Source organism: Callithrix jacchus, chromosome 12, assembly GCF_049354715.1.
Source record: "Callithrix jacchus isolate 240 chromosome 12, calJac240_pri, whole genome shotgun sequence".
Classification (NCBI taxonomy): domain Eukaryota; kingdom Metazoa; phylum Chordata; class Mammalia; order Primates; family Cebidae; genus Callithrix; species Callithrix jacchus.
The window spans coordinates 93180152-93194448 of NC_133513.1; the positions used below are offsets into that span (position 1 = coordinate 93180152).

Here is a 14297-nt window from a genome sequence, read left to right on the forward strand (position 1 = left end):
ATCATCCCAGATGTAGATGGAGGAGGAAACACCATTATCAGTTCTACACGGTATTCCCTTCTCATACCTGACCCCTGGGACAACCAGTGGAAAAGCCCCCAGAAAGCTGCCATGTATGACCACATAGATACCAAATATCCCTCTTCCCACCTGTACATCTGGCGGGCATACGTACGTACAGTCCACCAAGTCCACTCTGACATTAGCCTACAAGAAAAATCTCTGAATGACCAATTGCAACCACATTCGCCTCCGTTTTCCTGGTTAACCTTTCTCCAAGAAGGAATCAAGTTAGCTAACCTCTCAGGATTAACTGACCTAACCTCATGCCTCATGTGTGCCTTCTTAGGACAGACTCCCTTCATTGCAGTCCCCTACCCCATCCCTCTCAACCTTTCAGCCTCAACTTCTTCCTTCTCCCCTATCAAGGAAGTTGATCTCTACACTCCACCTGATTTTGAACAGCTACCTGTGTGCTATTTCCTAGGCCGAAACTTCCCTAGCTGTAACAGAACTATACGGGTAACCACTAATATAACAGCCCCACGAGGAATGTTTTTTTGGTGTAACAAGACCTTAACAAAAACTCTCTACATTGGTCTTTCCTCATCTCTTTTATGCCTCCCAGTAACCCTAGTCCCTCGACTCATTATATATTCCCCAGCCGAATTCCAGATGCTGCAAACTCCCCATCGCCGCACCCGACGAGCTGCCTTCCTACCCATTGCCGTTGGAGTCTCCCTTGCTGGTTTAGCACTTGCAGCAGGATTAGGAGGAGGGGCACTAGTCCACTCTCACCTGACCATAGCCCGACTGACCTCACAATTCCAAGCAGCTATTGATGACTCTACTGAGTCTTTAGCATCACTCCAATGACAGATCACCTCAGTTGCCCAAGTTGCCTTACAGAACCGAAGAGCCCTAGACCTGCTCACCGCTGAACAAGGAGGGACCTGTATCTTCCTACAAGAAGAATGCTGTTACTACATCAATGAATCCGGCCTAGTAGAAACCCGAATCGAGAGCCTCCAGAAACTCAAAACTAACCTGCAGAGTCAGAAGTTCTCGGCTGAAGGCACAGCGTGGTGGTCTTCCTCTATGTATACCCTCTTGTCCCCATTGCTTGGGCCCCTAGTAGCCGTTTGCCTAATCTTACTTATTGCTCCTTGCTTTCTACAGTTCCTACAGTGGCGCTTTCAAGAACTGACTCGAGTCACCATCCACCAGATGCTGCTCCAACCCTACCCTGAACGAGTGCAAGAAACAGACCTCTCCCCGAACATCCAGGCTCCTTAGGAAAAGAAACCTCTTCAGAACCCCCCGTCGACCCTTGTCAGCAGGAAGTAGCCAGAGAGACAACCGACGCCCCTGACCCCCTCTTTTTCTTTTCTTTAAGGAGTCGGGAATGTTTAGAAAACTCTGCCCCTACTGCGAAAGCTCTCTCTCTCTCTTTCCCTCCCCCACAAAGAGGCTCCCTTATCTCTCACTTTACATACCGGCCCTAGCCCTCCCGCCGCCCAGCTTCCCGCCGCCCAGCTTCCCACCGCCCAGCTTCCCGCCCAGCAGTTCAAACTGACCAACAGTTGCCCACCACCTTGGCTTTCGGCTTCCCCACTCCCTCAGCCCTTCAGCCCCCTATAAAACAACCCTGCCCCTCTGAGCGGCGTGGCCATTTTTCCTTTTCGCCCCGGCTGGCCCGCCCGGAGGCTCTTTTCTCTCAATAAAGCCTGAACTTAAGACTTTCTTCTAGCCTGCGGTCCAGTTTTTTCCGAACGAGCTCAGTCTTCCCGCAGAGGGTAGGTCGGTCAACTTGTATTACTTATGATTCTGCATTAGGCTGTGAAATTATGGTACAGGGGGTATTCTCTTCTTGCTCACTTACATTTTTTGGACTGGCAACAAGTAATATATTACTTTTATGAAAAAGAAGGGAAGGAAGTTATTTTAGGGATAATCCATGCCCTTTATCAGTGAAGATAATTCTGAGTTTACTTAACTCTCTCACTTGTACTGGTTTTCTTGGCAATGTATCCTTTAAGAACTCTACCTCTGTATGCCTACTATGTACCCACAAAAATTAGAAATTAATAATTAAGGGAGGGGACTCAAGATGGCGCTGTGAGAACAACCCAGGATTGGAGCCCGCGTTGAATTCGCAAACGGTGAGTCAGTGCTGCATTTCCAGACTGATCTTTGTTGCCCACAGAACAGGGAAACTCCCAAGTATAAAAAGACACGGGACGCCAGGCAGTAGGTCTGCCTGGCGAAGCCAGCAGCTGGGGCGGCGGCGGCCGGCCCTACCCAGCAATCCCCACAGGGCGCACTTGTCCGGGTGCCTTGTTGAACCGGCAACCTGAGACTTGAGAGGGCTGGACTTGAGACTGAACGAGACTTGCACAGTAGCCCAGCCCAGGGGATTGCAGGGACAGATCGTTTGGGATACCCAGTGGGACGAACGAAACCGCGATTTCAAACTATCCCGGGCAGACGGACCGAGACGCTCTGTGGGGGAGGGGCGTCCACCACTACGGAGGCAACCTGCCCCAACTGATATACACGCCCACTGCTGAGGCAGCCAGCCGTTGCCGAGGCAACCCGCCCCAACTGAGATACACGCCCACTGCTGACGCAGCCAGCCGTTGCCGAGGCAACCCGTCCCTACTGAGATACACGCCCACTGCTGACGCAGCCTGCCGTTGCTGAGGCAACACGCTACAACGAAGAGACTCCGCCGCAGGGCGTGGCAGAGACCACAGCAGAGCCGGCAGGAACAGCGCGAATCACACAACAGCAGGGCGGAGCCTCGGCAACCAAACAGTGGCTAGTCTGCCTTTGAGCTGGGCAGGACACCTGATCGGACATCCAAAAATAAAGCCCAAACCCCTCAACACAGAGCATTTGAGAAAAAAAAAAGGGTTGTTTAATGAGCTGTGTTGCAGCAGAATCAAACATAGCAGCCTAACAGCCCTGAATGAACAACAGAGTGCACAGCTCAGCAATTAAACCCCTATAAAGTACAAACTGTCTCCTCAAGCAGCTCCCTGACCCCTCTATATCCAAAAGACTGTCATTAGGCAGGCATCATCCTGGGACAAAGAGAGCAGAAAAAGAAACTGGTAGCATCCCTCGCTGTGCCACGGCTACTAGAGGTGCACCCCAGACAAGCAGGGTCTGGAGTGGACCTCAACAGTCGTACAGCGAAGGGGCTAGACTGGTAGAAGGAAAACCAAGCAACAGAAATACTTCATCATCAACATTCTGGGTGTCCACTCAGAGACCCAAACGAAAAGTCAGCAACTACGCAGACGACCAGCGGACAAATCCACAAAGATGGGAAGAAACCAGCACAAAAAGGAGGAAAACACCCGAAACCAGAACACATTGCCTCCTAGAAAGGACCAAAACTCCTCACCAGCAAGGGAACAAAGCTGGACGGAGAATGACTGTGACGAAATGACGGAATTAGACTTCAGAAGATGGATAATGAGAAACTTTTGTGAGCTAAAAGATCATGTATTAAATCAATGCAAAGAAACTAAGAACCTTGAAAAAAGATTCGAGGAAATGATAACAAGAATGGATACCTTAGAGAGGAATATGAATGAATTAAAGGAGCTGAAAAACACAATACGAGAACTTCGCGAAGCAAACGCAAGTTTCAATAGCCGAATTGACCAAGCAGAAGAAAGAATATCTGAAGTCGAAGACCAACTCAATGAAATAAAACGAGAAACCAAGATCAGAGAAAAAAGCACAAAAAGGAATGAACAAAGTCTCCAAGAAATGTGGGACTATGTGAAAAGACCTAACCTACGTTTGATAGGTGTACCAGAAGGGGACGAAGAGAATGAATCCCAGCTGGAAAATACTCTTCAGGACATCATCCAGGAAAATTTCCCCCACCTAGCAAGACAAGCCAACACTCAATTGCAGGAAATACAGAGAACACCACAAAGATATTCCGCAAGAAGAGCAACCCCAAGGCACATAATCGTCAGATTCAACAGGGTTGAAATAAAGGAGAGAATACTAAGGGCAGCCAGAGAGAAAGGTCGGGTCACCCACAAAGGGAAGCCCATCAGACTCACAGCAGATCTCTCGGCAGAAACACTACAAGCCAGAAGAGAGTGGGGGCCAATATTCAACATTCTTAAAGAAAAGAACTTTCAACCCAGAATTTCATATCCAGCCAAACTGAGCTTCAGAAGTGAAGGAAGAATAAAATCCTCTGCGAACAAGCAAGTACTCAGAGATTTTGTCACCACCAGGCCTGCTTTACAAGAGCTCCTAAAAGAGGCACTACCCATAGAAAGGATCAATCAGTACCAGCCATTCCAAAATCACACTGAATGCTAAAGAGCTTCAACATAATGAAGAATCTACAACAACTAACAGGCAAAACAGCCACTTAGCATCAAAATGGCAGTATCAAATTCACACATAACAATATTAACCCTAAATGTAAATGGACTAAATGCACCAATCAAAAGACACAGACTGGCAAATTGGATAAAAATCCAAAACCCATCAGTGTGCTGTATCCAGGAAACCCATCTCACATGCAAGGATACACAAAGGCTCAAAATAAAGGGATGGAGGAAGATTTACCAAGCTAATGGAAAGCAAAAAAAAGCAGGAGTTGCAATTCTCATCTCTGATAAAATAGACTTTAAAGCAACAAAGATCAAAAGAGACAAAGAAGGCCATTACATAATGGTAAAAGGATCGATACAACAAGAAGAGCTAACGATCCTAAACATATATGGACCCAACACAGGAGCACCCAGATACATAAGGCAAGTTCTTAATGACTTACAGAAGGATTTAGTTCAACCATTGTGGAAGACAGTGTGGCGATTTCTCAAGGCCTTAGAAATAGAAATTCCATTTGACCCAGCAATCCCATTACTGGGTATATATCCAAAAGACTATAAATCGTTCTACTATAAGGACACATGTACACGAATGTTCATTGCAGCACTGTTTACAATAGCAAAGACCTGGAATCAACCCAAATGCCCATTGATAATAGACTGGATTGGAAAAATGTGGCACATATACACCATGGAATATTATGCAGCAATCAGAAATGATGAGTTCGTGTCGTTTGTAGGGACATGGATGAATCTGGAAAACATCACCCTCAGCAAACTGACACAAGAACAGAAAATGAAACACCGCATATTCTCACTCATAGGTGGGTGATGAAAAATGAGAACACATGGACACAGAAAGGGGAGTACTAAACACTGGGGTCTATTGGGGGGAAAAGGGGAGGGCCAGTGGGAGGGGGAGGTGGGGAGGGATAGCCTGGGGAGAAATGCCAAATGTGGGTGAAGGGGAGAAGAAAAGCAAAGCACACTGCCATGTGTGTACCTACGCAACTGTCTTGCATGCTCTGCTCATGTACCCCAAAACCTATAATCCAATAAAAAATTAAAAAAAAAAAAAAAAAAAAAAAGAAATTAATAATTAAAATAAAAACTACTTCTAAGTGCAAACTAAAAATTTTTCTTTTTCCTTCTCATTTATTTTTAATTGGTAACTAAAAATTCTATAATTTTATGGTATACAACATGCTGTTTTATGGGATGGCTAAATCAAGCTAATTAACATATGCATTATCTTATGTTTATCTGTGATAAAAAAACGTTTTAAAGAAATGGGGCTCCCAGTGTTGCCCAGGCTAGAGTACAGTGGCTATTCACAGGTGTAGTCATTGCACAGTATAGCCTAGAACTCCTGGCTCAGCCTTCCAAGTAGCTGGAACTACAGGCACATACCACCAAGCCGGGCTCTGAAAAGGCAAAAACTGATACAAGTTCTTGATTCTGAAACTGACGGATTTCCAAAGTGATTTCAAATTAGGGAACAAACTCAGAGAAGATGAATGACTTGAGAGTCACTTATTTCAGTGTCTGAGTAACCAAACAGAGCCAAGATGTTGTATGGTTAAAAACAAACAAGAGAAGTTTACACAGAAGATCCAAGGCAAATTCTTCAAAAAGCCAAAAAGAATAAATGCTACTCACCGATATGGAAGCCTCTCATAATAGGTCTTTTCCAAAGCAGCGAAATGATATCTTGGTTTCAAGCCTGTGGCAAGACTGGAAACCAAAGAAGAACCACATTTTTTGGTATCCACTTCTCCCTAGTAAACAAAAACTCAGTCATCCATACAGACTAAAAGTTATCAAGAAATGAAAATAATAAGACATTTTGAAATGTCTTTGAAATTTATACATGAATACAAATGTGGGCAGAAGGAACTGCATATGGCAATCAGAGAAAAACTAACAAGAAAAATCTAACAAACAAGGGAGCTGAACTATTATAAATGTAGAAATAGAAACAACTGTTGGAGGACAGAGATTAAAAGGTAACTCCTCCACATCAGTACCCAAAACATAAATTATTAAAACCTTTTTTTGGAAAAGCAAGCTCTCCCTCTGAACCCCACAGACTGGGCTTCTAGTCTTCCTCTGTCTGGGCTTCTAGACTTGCTTCTAGTCTTGCTCTGTCGCCCAGGCTGGAGTGCAGTGGCACAATCTCAGCTCCCTCCAACCTCCGCCTCTTGGGTTCAAGAAATTCTCCTGCCTCAGCCTCCCTAGTAGCTGGGATTACAGGCACATGCCACCACGCTCGGCTAATTTTTGTATTTTTAGTAGAAATGGGGTTTCACCATGTTGGCCAGGCTAGTCTCAAACTCCTGACCTCATGATCCACCTGCCTTGGCCTCCCAAAGTGTTGGGATTACAGGTATGAGCCACCGTGCCTGGCCTCTAGTTTGTTTTGTAGTGCATCTGTAGTTCACAGGTACAGACAGTCATAGTCAATGCAGAAAATCAAAATGAAAAGCTAGGCCTCAGGGCTCCTAGGATCCACAGAATATATCTGGCATAGAATATTCAAGGATTTCGTCACGTGAGTATATAACCCTTTACTTTGCTTCTGTCAAGGAAGCGGCAGTTTGAGGAAGGGCACAACCAAACCCTTCTTAAGTAACAAAGTTTGCCCAAAGCTATTCTTGTTCCCAGAATATCCCCCAGATTCTATTAACAACAAATTATGTGAACTCTCACCCATAACATTATTTATGAACTCTATTCTAAGAGAAGGTATTACTTGGAAATAAGCTAACAAAGTTTGTTTTCCACTAAGTAAGGCAAGAATTTTCTTTTGTCTTATGCTTGTTTTCTTCAGGTTTCTACTGAAGGGCAGGGAATTAGCTCTGAGGTCAGTCCTAGCATCTTAGGGACTGGTGAACTATACTTTTCTCCTCCATAAAGATACTGTGTGGTTATTTATCAGTCTTGATCAAAATCAATTTTTAGCTCCCTGCAAAATGAAGGGGCCTCATTTCTCATCCTTCCTTACAGAGCATCACATGTGTCTTTCTCTCTGCGTTCATCACTATAGCAGTCCTTCTCTGGATCTTCCCTAGCTTTGCTATATCCTTGTGCTCCAACCAGCACTACCGTTTGTATTCTAGGTAAAGAGCAACCACAGGTTTGTCAAAAAGGAAGAGAGCCTTGACCGTTTTCCTTTCAACATTCTCCTTGACAATGCCTGGTATCCTCTTGGCCTTTCTGGTCATAGACACATGGTGATGAAGCTGGCAGTGGGTGGTGTACAGGCTCCACTTCTGGATCACCGATAATCCTGAATCCATCCATGGAGATTTGTCCTCAAATGCATTCTTACATTTCCCTTCAATGAAGCTCAGCCAATGCTTTCTGCCCTCACACAGAATCTTTTCAAAATCTTCCTTAGGCTTACTTCCACCTACCAGTGTAGTATTTAACTCCCCATGACAGTTGTCACTCCCGGTGTACCATCCATTTCAAGATTACTCATCAAACATTAAAATCTGGCCAGGCATGGTGGCTCACACGCGTAATCCCAGCACTTTGGGAAGCCAAGGCAGGTGGATCACTTGAGCCCAGGAGTTCGAGACCAGCCTGGGCAACCCCTTCTCTACTAAAAATACAAAAATTAGGACAGCACAGTGGCTCATGCCTGTAATTTCAGCATTTTAGGAGGCTGAGGCGGGCAGATCACCTGAGGTCAGGAGTTCAAGACCAGCCTGGCCAACATGGTGAAACCCAATCTCTACTAAAAATACAAAAAAATTAGGTGTGGTGGTACATGCCTGTAATCTCAGCTACTCAGGAGGCTGAAGCCAGAGAATCTCTTGAACCCAGGAGGAGGAGGTTGGAGTGAGCCAAGATTGCACCACTGCACTCCAGCCTGGGCGCCAGAGTAAGGCTGTCTCAAAAAAAAAATTAGTGAAGCCACAAAACATTAAGAGGCTTAGAAAAAAGGGCATTTGAAGCAGATAATAAAAAATTCATTTATAATTAAGATTTCAGCAGTCTCATCTATGATTCACACTTATATGAAATTAACTTTTGATTTGGTCAGTTGATACAGCTTTTAGAATCCTGAAAATTTTCACAAAAGACTTTTTCTAATGAAAGGTACCCAAGAGCTGAAATACTCAATATAAACAGGAAAAGAAAAAAGGCCCAACACAAGCCAATGCAATTCACTTTTAGAAACTTCAACTAAACAAGCTCTACTCACAGAAGAATTCCCAAAGTTCCCAACATACTTGGGCCATGGGGATGTGAGCAAGATATCAACACCCTTAAACTGGGAGGTTGTACACATCATCATTCTCAGAGAAGACACATCCTTGGGACTGAAACTATAAGCCGGTACTGGCTCAGTTAAGGACTCTGTCCCACTGAGGTACACAATCTGCAGCCCCGAGCTTCCAGTGAAGACACCTTTACGACCTGGGTTCAAAATAAAATGAACAAATTTTAGTCAAAATTGCAGAATGAAAAGCCATCAATATGGGGATGAATCTCCCATGAATCTCCTATGTCCCTGCCATTTTACATGTCTTAAGTGTAAACTCTCCGGTAGCTCCCTTCTGGTTGCTAGGTATCAATGGTGAATGGCTACAACAGTATTCCTGTTCAGTAAGGATGAACAGCCCTACATGGAGGCTGCTGGAGCCCACAGGGCAGTCTGTTTATACAAGGTACCTTACAATATTACTGGAAAAACTTGGGAAGAGAAGATTAGGAAAAAGGCTTTCTGCCTTCTAGAGAAGACTCTACATGGACTTAAACCCAGACATCTAGACAAAGGAAAAAACAATGAGAAGAAAAATACAGTTCAAAGGAAGCTAGAGTCTAGAAAAGATGCATTCTTCTGGCAGGCAGCAACTTCCAAGTGAAGGAAAACATCTGGAAAGAGCAAGTGTTTAGGAAAAATTAGAGACTCTATTCTCTTCTAGGGTTATTCCTGGCTTGTGGCCTTGTTTCCAATTCCTCCTGTTGCCTCCAAGACCTTGCATCAATTTTCACCTCCCTTTCATCTACTGAGTCTCCTTAGCTGGCTCTCTCTGTTCAGAAGAAAACATGCTCAGCCATCCAAAATGAATACACATACTAAGAAACTTCCTCCTCTTTAGTTTTGAATTTCTGAAGAGTAGTCTGTGGCTAAGTACTTTACCTCTTTTTTGTTTGTTTTGTTTTGTTTTGAGACAGAGTCTTACTCTGTCACCAGGCTGGAGTGCAGTGGCACAATCTTGGCTCACTGCAACCTCTGCCTCCCAGGTTTAAGCAATTATCCTGCCTCAGCCTCCTGAGTAGCTGGGACTACAGGCATGCGCCACCACGCCCAGCGAATTTTTGTATTTTTAGCAGAGACAGGGTTTCACCATGTTGGCCAGGATGGTCTTGATCTCTTGACCTCGTGATCCACCCACCTTGGCCTCCCAAAGTGCTGGGATTAGAGGCATGAGCCACCGCGCCTGGCCTACTTTACCTCTTAATTAGTTCCTTAACCCACTGCAATCAGTTTCCCTCTCCTATCACTCTCTTAAAGGTCACCCTATATATGCCCATGTTCTCCTGAAACTATGTTCTCTTCACTTAGATTCTATGAAGTTGACAGTATCTTTACCTCTCAAACAGTACTCTAAGTACTTTTATGTCTCTTTTCCTACCCCTTAGATGAAGATATACCATCCCATCCCCACCCACCAACGTACTATCATCTACCTGCTTTCCTTCTGATTGTATTTCTTCCTTAATAATTTGATCCTCTTCTCAGCTCTGTTTTTCATCATTATGGGACCAACTCCCCAAAGTCTATACTCTTCAACATTGATACTCTAGAAAGAACTCTCAGGCTGGGCAAGGTGGCTCATGCCTGTAATCCTAGCACTTTGGTAGGCCAAGGCAGTTGGATCACGTGAGGTCAGGAGTCTGAGACCAGCCTGAACAACATGGTGAAACCCTGTCTCTACTAAAAAATACAAAATTAGCCAGGCACAGTGGCACACACCTATAATCCCAGCTACTCAGAAAGCTGAGGCAGGAGAATCGCTTGAATCCAGGAGGCAGAGACTGCAGTGAGCTGAGACTGTGCCATTGCAATCCAACTGGGGAAAAACTCCACCTCAAGAAAAAAAGAACTCTCACTTCCAACTATATGTTGAATATCCTACCAGTACTTCAAGCTCACCATCTCATGTTCACTGCCAAGTTCATTGCTTGATCCTTCTACTGGATCCAAAAAATCTATTTCACAGAAATAACCCAAGTACCTCAGCAGCTCTTTCTACTCCTAATACTAAATTTACATAGTAAAATGGCTGCCAAATATCTACAATAATGCCCTTAATCCAAATCTAAAAATTATACCAAGAACTGCCATACATCAGGCCCATGTTAAAATCTACAACAGAATTTGAAAATGTGTATCTCACACCTGTAGTCAAAAATAAAAAACAGGCCGGGTGCAGTGGCTCATGCCTGTAGTCCCAGCACTTTGGGAGACCGAGGCAGGCGGATCACCTGAGGTTGGGAGTTTGAGACCAATTTGGAGAAGAAACGCTGTCTCTAGAAAAATACAAAAAATTAGCCAGGCATGGTGGCTGTAATCCCAGCTACTCAGGAGGCTGAGGCAGGAGAATCACTTGAACCCAGGAGGCGGAGGTTGTGGTGAGCTGAGATCGTGCCATTGCACTCTAAGCCTGGGCAACAAGAGCAAAACTCCGTCTCAAAAAAAATAATAAAAATAAAAATAAAAAAACAGTGCTCACTTCAGCAGCACATATACTACAACTGGAAAGATAGAGGGAATATTAGCATGGCACCTGAACGAGAATGACATGCAAATTCATGAAGAGTTCCATATTACAACAACAACAAATAAAGTCCTTCCTTCAATTTTTGCTTAAAGAAGCCCTATAGAATTAGTGCAAAATAAGACTGCTAACATGAGGGCCATAGCCAAACAGAGATTAAGGCCCAGATGAACTATGACAGGGAAGGAGAGAGAGACATTTACAGCAAAGGAAATGCAGAAGCTTTCTAGAGAAAAAAATGAGTTGAATGATCTAAGAGGCAGCAGACCAGCAGGTGGCGGGGTGGGGGGTGGGTAACAAAAGCAAAATTTAAGAGTAGTTTTGAAAATGGCCAGACATTGAAAGAGCCACTTGAAAGCAATAGAGAGGGTTGTGGAGGAAATAACTTTAAGCAGGAACCAAATAGTGTACCTGGAACCAGAAAAAGGAGAGTAAAAAAAAAAGAGTAAAAAACCCAAAAGAATAGCATTAAAAACTCGAGTTGCCAAAACCTTACGAGTGAAACCTAGACCTATCACGAGGTGGAAGCCTAATCAACAAGTAAGCTGTATATATCTACCAAGATTGTATGGTAAGGCCACATACATGACATTTCCTTTATTTAAACATAGTTTATTCCTTAAGTATTTCATACACTGTAGACAAGCAGTTTATCTCTTCGGTTGGCTAAACAAGTACGTATTACGTTGTGGGAACACAACGAGATTGGGGCTAAGTGGTACAGAAAATAAAGGAAAAATGCCACCATCCTATGGGCATTGTCCTAAGGGCATAGCAGCACATATACAGACTTCGGGAAAGAATCCTCCAACCCCCATTATCTCAGGCTGTCAACACCGAAAAATCTGGCCAAAAATTTTCTGGGAAACTAATTCCTGAGAATACTATATTACGTTCATTACAAATACAACAAATATCAGCCAGGCACAGGGGCTCACACCTGTAATCCCAGCACTTTGGGAGGCCAAAGTGGGTAGATCAAGAGGTCAGGAGATCAAGACTATCCTGGCTAACATAGTGAAACCCATCTCTACTAAAAATACTAAAAATTAGCCAGACGTGGTGGTGGCACGTGCCTGTAATCCCAGCTATTCAGGAGGCAGGAGAATCACTTGAACATGGGAGGCAAAGGTTGCAGTGAGCTGAGATTGCACCACTGTACTCCAGCCTGGCCAATAGAGCAAGACTCCATCTCAAAAAAACAAAAAAAAACAAATACAACAAATATCAGCTTACCCAGATAAGTAATGTTTTCAGCTAATTCACATCCATCAGCATCCTGGAAATATTTTACTGTTTCCTGGTTATTAGCACCAAGCACATATGTCTGAATAGGAGCTAGTGAGGGAAACAGACATGACACCATATAGTTACCAGATCTGCTTCAGAACTTGAGAAATGCTTCTCTATAGAAAAAAATACTTATAGCAAAAGTAAATAGTCCATGTATTCACATTCCCCACATAGCAGTCCTAAATGCAGAAGTGCTGTCCACTAAGGATATACTACACAAAACCTTGTAACTTGACTTTTTTTTTCTTTTTGAGGACAGAGCCTTGCTCTGTCACCCAAGCTGGAGTGCAGTGACACAATCTTGGCTCACTGCAAACCCTGACTCCCGGGTTCAGGCAATTTTGCTCCCTCAGTCTCCTGAGGAGCTGGGATTACAGGTGTGCACCACCAAGCCCAGCTAATTTTTATATTTTTTGTAGCGACAGGGTTGCATCATGTTGGCCAGGCTGCTCTCGAACTCCTGACTTCAGGTGATCTGCCTGCCTTGGCCTCCCAAAGTGCTGGGATTACAGGCGTGAGCCACAGCGCCCAGCCAGGAAATTCTTAAATAATGAAAAACAACTCAGAAAGAACTGTGGCCCTTGAAATTTTATTAGAAATCATATGTTAAATAAAAATAATTTCTATACCTTTCTTGATGCCAGTCTTATACTCCTCCCATTCAGCATCTGGGGTGGAGCCAAAGAAATTTCCTACACACAACAGCAGCTAAAATGAGTTTTTTAAACAGATATATAAGATTTTAAAATACCAAACAGTACATAATTAATAGTAACATTCAACTAGTTATTTAATAGTTTCAAATCAGTTTTTTATTCTTAATAAATTTGCAGATTTCAATATACAATTCATTAGCAGCAATTGTAATAGTTACTGATTCTATGAATTATTAAGTTTTGGCTCTCTGGCTGTCAAATTCAACTTAGAGATGGGTAAGAGAGTCAAGGAACTAAACTTTTAAAACAAGTTAGAATTCAAGTGCTCCTCAAATATTCCCAGTCCCACTCTGCCACTCATAACTCTCTCCATGTATCCTTCCCTGGAATATACAGTCACAGAGAAATAGATCTTTAAAGAATCCCCATGTGAAACAAAAAATTTAAAATATTAGAAACTCTTAGAAATACAAAGCATAAAAAACACATTTCCTGCCTGTTTTCTTTACTCAACCTTTAACCCAATGAACAAATTATCCTCATACCTGGAATACTCTCTGCTGTACTCTCAGGAGTTTAACATTCATGTAGGGCTCTTAAGCTTGTGAAGCAGTGGCATATATGTTATCTGACTTAACCCACACCAAATTCATAAAATAGATCTGTGCCTCACAAACCTAGGGGTCAGAATCACTTAGGGAAGTGTTGCTAGTCTGTTTTCAGTTTTTTGTACAATGATAAAGTAACAAAATTCAACTTCAAAAAACATAAAGGTCAACAGTAAATAGTAAATAGGTCTCCCTCCCCCAACCACTCAGAAGCTCCTGAGTTCCTATGCTCATGAAGGGAACTCAATTTAACAAAAATGGTGAGTATGTATTTAATCAAGACCTAAAGGAGCTCGAACTTTATTTTTATTTATGACTACAAAGGTAAAACTAAATTCAGTAAAAACAAACATCTTACATCAAAATTTCCACTTTTCTTCTGAATTGCTCGAACTCTATTGAATAAAATATCAAACTTTCCTTCAACATCTCCACAAGCCAAGCTGCAAACAAAGAGATAACACAGATTTGAGATTATAGCAATTCAGGAAGAAATGGGCCTGCCAGGTTTCCTATATACTAGTCTTTTGGATGGATTAGATAGATAGATGATCTGGTCTCTCTGCAGTT

At 43.2% G+C, this 14297-nt stretch overlaps 1 protein-coding gene and 1 non-coding gene across 14 annotated transcripts in view; one reads left to right on the forward strand and one right to left on the reverse strand.

The window, feature by feature from the left end:
- The window catches only part of CWF19L1 (CWF19 like cell cycle control factor 1), a 48964-nt gene that overhangs the window by 24138 nt on the left and 10529 nt on the right, over window positions 1-14297 (reverse strand). For 4 of the 13 annotated variants that reach the window (XR_008475634.2, XR_001914961.4, XM_009010133.5 and 1 more), the window contains exons 2-6: window positions 14086-14170; window positions 13093-13171; window positions 12407-12508; window positions 8587-8801; window positions 6033-6151 (exon numbers count right to left, since the gene is read on the reverse strand). Coding sequence is in view for 7 of the 13 variants with exons in the window: in XM_009010133.5 (XP_009008381.1) it covers window positions 6033-6151; window positions 8587-8801; window positions 12407-12508; window positions 13093-13171; window positions 14086-14170 (600 nt within the window). In the remaining 6 variants the exon portion in view is untranslated. The remainder of the gene's footprint in view (window positions 1-6032; window positions 6152-8586; window positions 8802-12406; window positions 12509-13092; window positions 13172-14085; window positions 14171-14297) is intronic. The other 9 variants (XM_078346257.1, XM_078346254.1, XM_078346259.1 and 6 more) reach the window with 6 other exon arrangements.
- Window positions 11118-11224, forward strand: LOC118146522 (U6 spliceosomal RNA). The gene has a single exon (XR_004732382.1). It is a non-coding gene; the product is annotated as a U6 spliceosomal RNA (small nuclear RNA).